The sequence below is a fragment of the Chinchilla lanigera genome, unplaced genomic scaffold, assembly GCF_000276665.1.
Source record: "Chinchilla lanigera isolate Chin_1 unplaced genomic scaffold, ChiLan1.0 scaffold00021, whole genome shotgun sequence".
NCBI lineage: Eukaryota > Metazoa > Chordata > Mammalia > Rodentia > Chinchillidae > Chinchilla > Chinchilla lanigera.
The window spans coordinates 17,197,747-17,208,512 of record NW_004955422.1 but is presented as its reverse complement, the minus strand read 5'-3'; the positions used below and the strand labels follow the sequence as shown (position 1 = coordinate 17,208,512).

Below are 10,766 nucleotides of genomic sequence, written 5' to 3'. Positions count from 1 at the left end.
AGCCTGGGCTACAAAGTGAGTTCAAGGCCAGCCTGAACTGCACAGTGAGACCCTGTCTCAAAAAGACAAAAAAAAAAAAAAAAAAGAGAGAGAGAGAGCAAGGGAACCAGCCTGGGCTGGAGGGTGGAGGTTAAGTCCCTGAGTTCTGCCTGCCTGGGCTGGGGGGCGGGGGCAGCTCCCTCTGGGAAGGGTTCGGGGACCTGCGGACAAGGGAGCTCGGGGTCCCAGGGGAACTTCCTCCAGCGCCAAACAGCCCTGGCTGCGCAGCACCGCAGGAAAGTGCCGCACTTCAGCTTGGCCCCGTGGGCAAGTTAAAAATAAGGAGCAGCAGATGCCTTATCACGCCGGTCCTTGGTGTCCTGTAAAAGAGAGTGGGGTGCGACAGGAGTCTGGGCGGGGATGTGACAGGAACCCCCTGGCGGGGCAGCCGTCCTGTGTGTCTGTAACTCGGAGAGGGAACCCCGGCTCTCCCAAGCGTCACCCCTGCTGTGCAGGAAGAGCCTGGGCACCTCCCACTCTGGGCACCTCCACTCTGACTCCCTGACCCGCTTTTCTCCACCGAAGGCAAAGGAGAAGAGAGGCTGGACCCTGAACAGCGCCGGCTACCTGCTGGGCCCGCGTAAGTGGGGCGGAGGCTCGGTGGCTGATGCGGGGGGGGGGGGGGGGCAGCTCCTCCTCCTTGGTTTAGTTCTAGTCAGACGAAGGAGGGGCGTTTCCTGAGACTGAGGAGGGTGGGTTTCCTCCCTCTGGACCAGCTCTGACTGAAGGTCTGCCTGTCCCTTCAACGCCAGCTTCTTCCCCCTCCTCTCCCGCCAGTCCCCGTCACTGGGGTTCTCCTGAGGCCACACACCTTGGGGTTGCTAGCCCTCCTGGAGCCTGAGAGGCCCCTTCGCACTGCATCTGGGCAGCCGCGCTGAGCCCTCCTCTGCTGGGCTTCCCCTCCAGCACCTCCTCAGGCTCCCCCCCCCCCCCCCCCCCCCCACCCCCCCCCCCCCCCCCCGGGATCTCTGTATCCATCGCTGCTCTGCACATCTACACGAGCACCCATTCCTTCCAGAAGCTTCTTTCTCTGCCTCCTACACTGTCCCCCAGAGTGATCCCTACCCCAGGCTTTGCCCCAGCTTCCTGAGGCTTTCCTGCACTCCCATCCTGGAAGGACCCTTCAAGCTATGTTTGGGGGAGCCTTCCTACACACCATCACCCACGCCGTGGCTTTCAGGGCACCCCAAAGCCGGCCAGCCTCGGGTGCTAGCTCCATCTGCAGGTCTCTACGCTCACTGTGGAACCTGGTGATAATCTTGCTGAGGCCCCACACCTCCCCCTTGGAATTAAATTCAGAGTGTTCCCTTCCTGCATGAGCTTGTCCCTTCTCCCTGTCCCCAGCCACACTGTCACCAGGGCCTTGCACCGTTAGTCTCCTGTCCACTGCTCTGCAGGCAGAGCTGTGTCTCACACATCCTCACGGCTTTCACAGTGGAAGCAGGACTTAAAACATTAAGATCCCACCACAGCTGGCACCATAAGCACTCTCTCTGCTTTGAAAGCTGAGTTTGGGGAGATGTAGAATCAGAGGGCTTTGCCCAATTCCAGTGTGCATCCGTGAGGCCTTGCTGCCGTGGTGGCGATGGCGGTGATGGGTGTAGACGTCACTGAAGTGTTGTTTCCATCAATATCCATCAATATCCAGATTCTGCTAACATGGTGTCTTGTCCTTGTGTTTGTCATTGTGTGGAATAGCGTGAGGTGCTGTACTAGGGAATCCCTGCCGGGGATTCTCCTTGTCTGGGCTGTTGCGGACTTTCGAGATCCCCTGGCTCCACAGTGGCACCTACAGACAAGCACATGGGCCCAGGGAGTGCAGTGAGGGGTAGGAGCAGCAGCTGCAGAAAAGTGGGGAGACAGAGGCCAGAGAGAGGCATGCACTGGGGGAGCCAGGCCCTCCCCTTGCCACCCCTGCCCATGGTCCCTGCCCCTTGCATGGCCTTGGCCTTTGCAATGATGCCTTTGGACTTGAGTTATTCTAAAGGAGGGGGGAGGGGAGACCGTGGCACCTCCTCCCACTGACTTCCCTGCTTATCTCTTACCTAGGATGGTGTGCAAGTTTGTAGGCATGGTCAGATTTGGGACAACCATCCACCCTTAAAAGTATCCCCTATTTACTTCCTCTGGCCTCAAGGAAGGAGGAGAGCAGCACATTCCTCACGTTCCAGGCCCACCAGTGGAGAGGGGCGCGGGGTGTTGTTGTAAAACCCCCAGGAGAGGAGGACCCTGAATCCCAGCCTTTAGGGGCATCTGGCCTCTCCTGCTGCAGGCGCTTGTCTGTGAGTCTTGTTTTGAGAAAGGCAGGTGTAGCGTTGACAGACACTCTCCGGGTCAGACCACGTGCAGAGCCACCTGCACCATCTCCTGGCAGCCCTGACACCCAGGGGGGCGGCTCAGGGGCCCTCCTGTCCTCAGGCCTGTGCCACCCTAACTCCTTGCCAGGCCCAAAAGGAAGGAAGCACTCTCAGGACAATACCTAGCCCCGTCCTTTGGTGTGTGGAGGATGTTATTTCTCAAAGGGCATTTTGAATCACGACTAGGAAACAAACTCCTTGTCACCGTAAGTTCGTGTGGCTGCCCAGCTGGGTCAGCAGACGTGCGAGTGTGGATGAGTTGCGGGCTGTGCCCTGGGTCTCTGGGGTCACCCGGGTCCCGCAGCTCCGAGGAGCAACCTGAAATCAGGCTGCTTAATTCCTCTGTCCATTTAGTGCCGAGATCTCTGTCTCTGGAAAAGTGAATGAATATCCCTCGCCTGGCCTTGTAGATGCCACAGGCTAAGTAGCCAGAATCTCTGAGCCTCGCCTTCATCCTCCTCTTCTGTTTTATCTCCTGATGTGTCCCATCAGCCCGGCCGCTCTGTCCAGTGCCACTGGGAGAGTTGGTGTCCATCATTTCTGACCTGCATCAGACCTCTCTGCTGCATCCCCCCCCATTTTCATACCACTGAGACACACACACACACACACACACACACACACACACACACACATGCACTCTCCCTGCTGCCCTGTCTCCCTCCTTCCCTTCCCCAGCCTGGCTTGCCTGTCTGAGAACCGTGCAGTCACATTTCCCCAAGACCCACGTCCTTACCTGGGGTCCCGTGGAGATTGACCCGCACTTTGCTTATTTTCATAGTCTAGTCGTTTGTGTGTGTTGGCGGTGAGCAGCTGTGTGTCCCTTGTGGGGGGGTGGGGTACAAGTCACAGTAACAGCAGTCGGATGCCTCCCCCTGTGATCTGCGAGCAGATGCCGTCGACAACCACAGATCATTTAGTGACAAGCACGGCCTCGCTGGCAAGAGGGAGCTCCAGCCAGATGGCGACATGCAGACAGGTGAGTGGCTTTGTTCAGGGCCCCCTCCGCTCTCCACCACCTCTCAGGATATGCCGAGGGCAGGCATGGGTGTTAGGCACCGCCATGGCCTCAGCTCAGCCTGGCCATGACTTGACTAGGACCACGTGACCTCATCACATCTGTCATCTGCCAGAGATGGAAGCAAAGCAGTGAAGCCAAGAGTGAGGGTGTGCAGCAGCCGCAGGGACAGCAAAGGAGTTGGCCAGGGAGGCCACGAGGCCAGGGGCTGGCTGGGCTTGTGTCCCAGCGGAGCTGGCCTGGAACCAGCCCCTCCCCTGCCCCAAGCAAGCCCTGGGAATGCAGAGGGTCCCCGGGCTGGCTTCCTGGCCCTGAAAACCCCAGCTCCTCCCTAGGATGGGGGACGAGGGAGGGAGGGGTGGAGGTCACCCATGGTGCCAGCTCTGAGTGTTGGTCTTTCCTGCCTTCTAGGAAGCTTTGACAGGTCATTGCCTGAGAACAACATTGTGCGCACCATAATTGAGTTTCTGACTTTCTTACATCTCAAAGGTATGTGAAATACTACTGATTTAAAATGCCATTTGGGGCTGGAGTTGTAGCTCATGGTGGAGCACTTACCTAGCATGTGTGAGGCTCTGGGTTCCATCCCTAGCAGCACACACACAAAAAAAGAACATGTCACCTCTTAGAACCCTGGACACACAAACTCTATCAAGAAAGGATTCCAGGGCCAGGGATATAGTTCAGTGGCACAAGCGCCTGCCTGGCAAGCACAAAGTCCTGAGTTCGATTCCCAGTACAAAAAAAAGGATTCCATTTCCTGGGTATGGTGGCCCACACTTGTAATACCAGCTTCTTGGGAGGCTGAGGCAGGAGGATCACGTGAGCCTAAGAATTCAGTATCAGGCGGGGCCACATGGTGACATCTCAGTTCAAAAAAACAAACAAATCCCCTCCTATCCAGCCAGACCTGATGGGGTAGGTCTGTAATCCCAGCACTTAGGGAAGCTGAGGATTGCAAATTTGAGCCCAGCCTAGGCAATTTATGCCTTAGTGAGCCCCTGTCTCAAAATAAGAAATAATAAAAGGGCTGGGAATGTAAAGGTCCTGGTTCAATTTCCATTACTGAAAAAAGAAAAAAAAAAAAAAAAGGAAAAGGTTCCATAGAATTCCACTGGGAAGCAGCTGACACTGCCCTGTACGGTGTACAGCTGATGCTAGGATCCACAGGCACGACGGCTGCGCTAGGGCTGGGATTTCACCACAGTCACAAGGGTCATCAAACCAGCACTGCCACCACAAGAAGAGTGGGGCTGTACCCTTTAGGACAATGGTCGGCCACAAGCCTGGCTCTTCAGAGGCCGTCTGAAGCCATGCTCTGTGAGCATGGGAACCGAGGGGTCCTGCTTCAGACTGCAGCATTTGCTGTGCAGCTCTTATGTGAGGCGGCTGCCTTTGAACCCATGCTCCTCCGGGGATAGTCCTGGTCAGAACTGCAGAGAGGCCAGCGCGGCCCACAGGGAGGGCACTGACTCTCCAGGAGAGTCATTTGGGTGTCCCTGTGCTGTTGAGTATGGCAAGGTCCAGGCTAACACTTGGGTTCTTCTGTTGGTCTTGTTGTAAGTGCTGTGGTTGCAGGACCCGGAGGGCGTGAGGAGGGGCCGGAGGTGTCAGGCCTGTTGCTCAGTCCTTAGACGGGTCCCACGCAGGAAGTATGGGAGTTGGACTCGGAAACCCTGGGATTTGCTCAACATCCCGAACTGGGGGGGCCCCAACTAGGGGGCCCCAATCCCTCTGTGGGAGTCTCCAGGAGCCTTTTCCTGCAAGGAGCTATGGGTGCTACCAGGTGTTTTTGTGTTTTAGTTTATTTTGTTTTAAATTTTATGACATGGGAATTCTTTCACTAGGCGACAGCGGTTTTTGTTTCCTAAACAACACTTCTTAAAAGCATGAATATAAAAGTCTGACAGTGTCAGACACTCAGCGTGTGCGTTAAGTCAGGGAAAGGGCGGGAATGCAGAATGCTGGACCTAAGTCAGGGTGTGGCCCTGAGTCCCAGAGAGCGAGCACACAGCCCCCCCCCCCACCCGTGCCAAGCGCTTTTCTGTAGGCCTTGCTAACGTGCTGTTCTTTCCTCTGCAGAGGCCGGGCTCCTAGGCAGCCTGCCGGGCGTCCCCTCCGCAGGGTCCCCGGAGGACATGGAGCAGTCCTGAGCCGCCACCTTTCCCAGTGTGGTCATCTGTGTTGTGATTTAAAGTCACACTAAGATGATAAACTTATGCCAACTTCTGCGGAGTAAATCACTTCTGTTCTCTGCTTTGATGCTGTGTTGTTATGACTTAAGTTTTTCCTTTTTTGTAATTATTTTGAGTGACAAAATAAAAAATAGCAACTACTTGGAATTTTCTGATTTTTCTACACTTTAACCTCAAGGCCGCTGCCCCCAGTGTGTTTTAAAAGATGAATCTGGATGATAATCATGTGTGTTAGACACAAATCTTAAACCCAAATTCCACATCGAGGTCTGAGTCACCTCTTGATTCGTGTCTAGGGAACGTGGAGTTCTGTTACTATGAGGCTGAGTCACACGTGCTTATGAAGGTAAGTGTGTCACTGAGATTAACAAACACACAAGCGGGCCGACCTCCCTGCCCATGCCCCAGAGGAGCTGCTCTTTAGGGGACAGGGTGCTTAGGGTCCAGAGGGTGACTTATACTTGTGAAGGTGCTGAGTGGGGCAGAGAGCCTGCCAGCCTGGGGAGGGGGCAGAGGGACGGCCAGGGCAGAAGGGCAAGGGTGAGCTCTGAACCATGTATCAGACCAGATGTGTGTGCAAGGGAGGCTGCACAGGAGAAACGGGGCAGGACGAAGCCAGAGGCAGGGGCAGAAAGAACACCGGTGAGGTCTGTTGTTCCAGCTATTTGGGAGGCTGAGGCAGGAGAATTATTTGCACAATAGGCCAGTTTGAAGGACATAGTAAAACCCCGTCTCAAAAGAAAAAAATTCAGAAAACAGGCAAAAAAATTATAAAGGAGCCAGAAATCATTCTGCTAAGCTGACAGGTGACATACAAACTGGCCCCTGCTTACTAAGCACACCCGTCCCCGGGGGCCCCTGGCAGGAGGACTCAGGAGCCGGAGCCCCGCGTGGCCCACTGACCTCTGTGCTCAGCCTGGGAACAGCTCCCCTAGGTGATGGCCAGGGTCAGGCACACCCAAGGGTGAATCCTACCTCAGACCTGCGCCAAGGGACACACAGCTCTGCTTGCCGTCCCTGCTAGTGAGACTTTGGACAGTTCTCACTTCCCTCCTTCCACTGGCCGCTCAAGCCCGACTCCCTGTGCAGCCTGCTGCTCCCCCTGCCTACTTCTGCTCCCGATCTCGCATCTCAGCCACTCCGGCAGCCTTGAGCCTTCGGGCACAGCAACACTGCCGACCTGCCTGACACTGGGGCCTCACACCTGGGCTCCAGCCTCCTCAGTTCGCAGGTTTCTCCTCTCCAGCGCTTCAGTTCTCTTTCATGCTTTCTGACTCCATCAGACATCTGGGTCCCTGAGGCCCTGCCAGGGCCAGGAGGCTGCGTGGGCCACACTGTGCTCACAAGTCCTCTGAGGCTGCTGCTACTGCTGGTCAGAGACGATGCCTGGGCTACTCTACCCAACCCCATCGCCTGCAGCCTGCCGGTGAGCAGGGTCTCTCGAGCTACACTGACTCCCTGAGGGCCCAGCAGCCTGTCAGACGCTCTAAGCCCTGGTCCCTGCAGGGCCTGTGTCTCCAGGGCCCTGGGGGTGGTGGCGGGCACTGCCCCGGCCGCCCAGCCTCCAGACAGGTGCGCAGGGCCTCCCCTGCTCCAGCAGCTACTCCTTCCCCAGACCTTTCCTTCCTTTTAGGAATAAACGGTAGGGGAGGCAGTGGCAGCTGGAAGGCCAGGGGAAGGAAAAAATGGCTGGGGACAGCTGAGGTGGCCTTTGCTGCCCGGCAAAGAGATGGGTGAAGTGACAGTTCTCAGAGGAGCCACAGAAGGTGACTACTTCCCAGAGAGAATACACTAGAGCTGGAGACAGCTCTATTGGACCGTTCTGCACAGTACCATGCCGGAAAGTAACCATTCTGCACAATGACCGTCACACACAGTGACCGTTGTGTACAACGACTGTCCCCTGCAATGAGCACTCCACACAGTGACCACTCCACACAGTGCCAGTACAGCTGGCCCCTGGTAATTACAGCTTCTGCATCTTCTGACTCAGCCAGTGGCAAATCAGAAACATCCACAAAATAATGCTCACAAAAACTACAGCCAGGCTTAGTGGCACATGCCTGCGGGAGGAGGGCTACAAGTTCAAGGCCAGCCTGCTCAAGATAAAAATCTTTTAAAAGAGTAGATGTGGGCTAGTGGTAGAGTGTTTGGTTAACCAGGTGAAGCCCAGCACCACAAAAAATTTTAAAAACCCTAAAATTTAAAAAAAATCCTACAAATAAAAACTACTTACATAGCACATTGCATTAGGTATTAACTATGGAAATCAGTGTGGAGATGCCTCAGGACAACGAAGAATGGAAATTCCATGTGACCCAGCTGTTCCCCTTCTAGGCACCTTCCCGAAAGAGTCATAGGCATCATATTACAGTGCTACCTGCTTCCCCTTGCGGATAGCAGCACAATTCATAACAGCTAAATCTTGGAAGCAGCCTGTGTGTCCCTCAGTGGATGGATGGGTGAAGAAAGTGTGGCATTATACACAACGGAGCACTGCTCTGCCATAAGGAAGGGTAGATTTGAGTCACTCGTAGGACAGTGGCTGCACATGGAGACCATAATGCTACGTGACCTAAGACTCACAAGGTTAAATATTGCATAGTTTCTCTTACATTCAAAATCAAAATTATAAACAACCTAAAGAGAAAAATAAAAGATGCTAGGAAACAGGGAGTTAAGACTGTGGAGATGGGAAGGAGTTCTGGGATGGGGGAAGACGAGAGAGAGCGAGTGAGCGGGGAAGGGAAAATAAAAAGGATCAAGATGTGCTGTGTACCTGTACCAGTGTCCCACAGTGAATCATGTGCTATGTATTATAAACATATACTAATGCAAAGGGGACTGTATTTGGTATTAAAGCAATCTAAAGATGGTTTATGACACACAGGAGGACGTGTGTACATTACACACAAATCTCATGCGATTTTACCTGTGGGACTTGGACACTGGAGGATTTCGGTGCTGAGGGGTGGAGGAGGGACCCCGGAACTGTCCCTTGCTGACAGTGAGGGACTCTGGACTGGCCTTTACCTCTGACTCTCTGCCACAGAATCTGCATCCCAGGAAGTCAAAAGGGGATTGCGAAGGACAAGAATGAAGTGTCTTTTCCTCCCTCTGTGGCTCGCAGGCTGTTGCACATTCAGCTCCACAGCGTCCGTCTCGGCCTCCTGGTGTGTCCAGTGGCTGCTGCCGCTGCGCTGGCCCCTAGTGCTCTGCCGTTCTTTAGTGGCCGAGAGATTAACAAACCCAGACACGTGAAAGAACACTATTTTAATCTATTTCAGGGTGGGTACTGACAAGTACATTTTCAGTTACCATGTTAATTGTGACACAACTAAAGACCTTAGAAATGTGTATTCTTCTTTACTTTTACAATAGAACCTAAAGAGAACCACCATAACTAATCTTCCCTGCTGGTTTTGCAAGATAGTCACTCTAATTAGATTTTACAAGGAATAATATCATCATAACAATAATTATGGATAAGTTAAATGAATAACGAACCTTTCCACAATTCAAGTAGAAACACATGAGAAACTGCACACAATTTGAAGCTCCATGACCCAAGACTCTTCATGTCAGCCTGCCCTGCAGACCTCACTGTCTGCTGTCCCCGGCCCCTGGGGCCTGTCTCTGCTGCAGAAACCCTAGGGTGTTCAGTGGCCCTCTGGAAAGCCTAAGTTCTATCAAAGCAGCCTCTCTGAAGAATATATTTTTAAAAGTTTGAAAAACAAAAACAAAACTGAGAACTATCCTGCATCCTTACAGAAGCAGGCTTGGAGGACTGTGCTCCAGAGAGGAACAAGCTGTCCCTCCCCAGCCCGTCACCACCCTCCCTAGGTGGCAGGAACCCAAGCTCCCCTCTGTCAGACACAGTGCCCACATCCTGCCCTCCTCACACAAGGCCGCCCTCCCTCAGAGCGCCTTCGCGAACCCACAGGTGCCCCCATGGGAGAGTTGGGTCCCAACCAGTCAACTGTCCCAGTGCCTTGTGCTCCTCTGACGACAATGCCATTTTCACACTTGACTACATCGGATTCGGCTCGATTTTCAGCCCCTTGGACTTGAACTCAGTGTGAAGGATCTGTGACAAGCATCGCCCGAACTCCTCCAGGATCATCTGCTCGGCCAGGCACTGTGAGCAGTGGTCCTTCTCGGCCTCCTCACCCTGGGCCAGCAGGCAGGCGCACGTGGCCTCCACCACCTCCCAGGAGATGCAGGAGGAAGGCTGCCTGCAAGGAAGACACCGGGAGACTGGTGAGGACAATGCTCAGGAGCAGGCTTTCTCTGAGTACTTTTTCCTCCTTTTGTTTGGTTTTTCTTTTCTCTCCCCTCCCCTTCCACTCCCTTTCTCGTCTTTCCTTCCTGTGGCATTGAGAATTGAACTCAGGACCTTTACACTGAACTACATCCCCAGGCCTTTTAAAATTTTGAGACAGGGTCTTGCTAAGTTGCTTAAATTGCCCAGGCTGGGCTCAAACTTGCAGTCCTCCTGCTTCAGCCTCCTAAGAGTGCTGAGATTAACAGCACTGCACCAGCTTTTAAGTATCTTTTCTATCCAGCAGAACATTGCCTATCCATGCCAGTTTGAGGAAGGTCATGGGCATGTCATCTTCTTCCAACATAAAGGGTTGTGTTGGAAACACAACCCAGTCCAGTCTATCAGCTGCTGGACATTCCTCTCCTGGAAAGGTCGGATCTTAGAATTGTACCCATCCACCAACCCAGCCGGGGACTCCCAGGCTACAGTGTCACACCCTGGGCTGGGCAGGAACAAGCCCAAGGTCTAGTGTGGGGGACCTCCGTCACCTTCTGGCCCTTTTGCCATCTTCCACCCCAGGCTTGTGACAGCATCCCACACCTCCCTCACATGCTGCAGCCAGGCTTAAGTAAGACGCCTCCTGAGTATTCCTGATGTCTCTCTGACCAACAAAGCATGAATTTGGCTTTGCTAAATGAAATTTACTTACTAATGACATCTGGTATTTTATCAGGATATGACCCATTACATGGAACTCAAATTTTTTAAGTGAATGAATCAAGTCTAATATAAAATAAAATTATTGGGGCTGGGGATTTAGCTCAGCGGCAAAGCGCCTGCCTGGCAAGCGCAAGGTCATGAGTTCAGTTCCTGGTACCGGAGAAAAACCAAAA

At 53.7% G+C, this 10,766-nt stretch overlaps 2 protein-coding genes across 3 annotated transcripts in view; one reads left to right on the top strand and one right to left on the bottom strand.

The window, feature by feature from the left end:
- Positions 1 to 564: 564 nt before the first annotated feature.
- Gal (galanin/GMAP prepropeptide) lies at positions 565 to 5,743 on the top strand (the record flags this gene model as incomplete). The annotated part of the gene is given in 4 exon segments (XM_013513881.1): positions 565 to 619; positions 3,289 to 3,375; positions 3,826 to 3,903; positions 5,497 to 5,743. Coding segments are annotated over 4 exon segments (291 nt in total), but the record flags the coding sequence as incomplete, so codon positions are not given.
- Positions 5,744 to 8,863: 3,120 nt separating this feature from the next.
- Positions 8,864 to 10,766, bottom strand: part of Mtl5 (metallothionein-like 5, testis-specific (tesmin)) — a 38,254-nt gene continuing 36,351 nt past the window's right edge. For both annotated transcript variants that reach the window (XM_005384266.2, XM_005384267.2), the window contains one exon: positions 8,864 to 9,844. In XM_005384266.2, the coding sequence (XP_005384323.1) occupies positions 9,640 to 9,844 (205 nt within the window). In that variant the 3' untranslated portion in view covers positions 8,864 to 9,639. The remainder of the gene's footprint in view (positions 9,845 to 10,766) is intronic.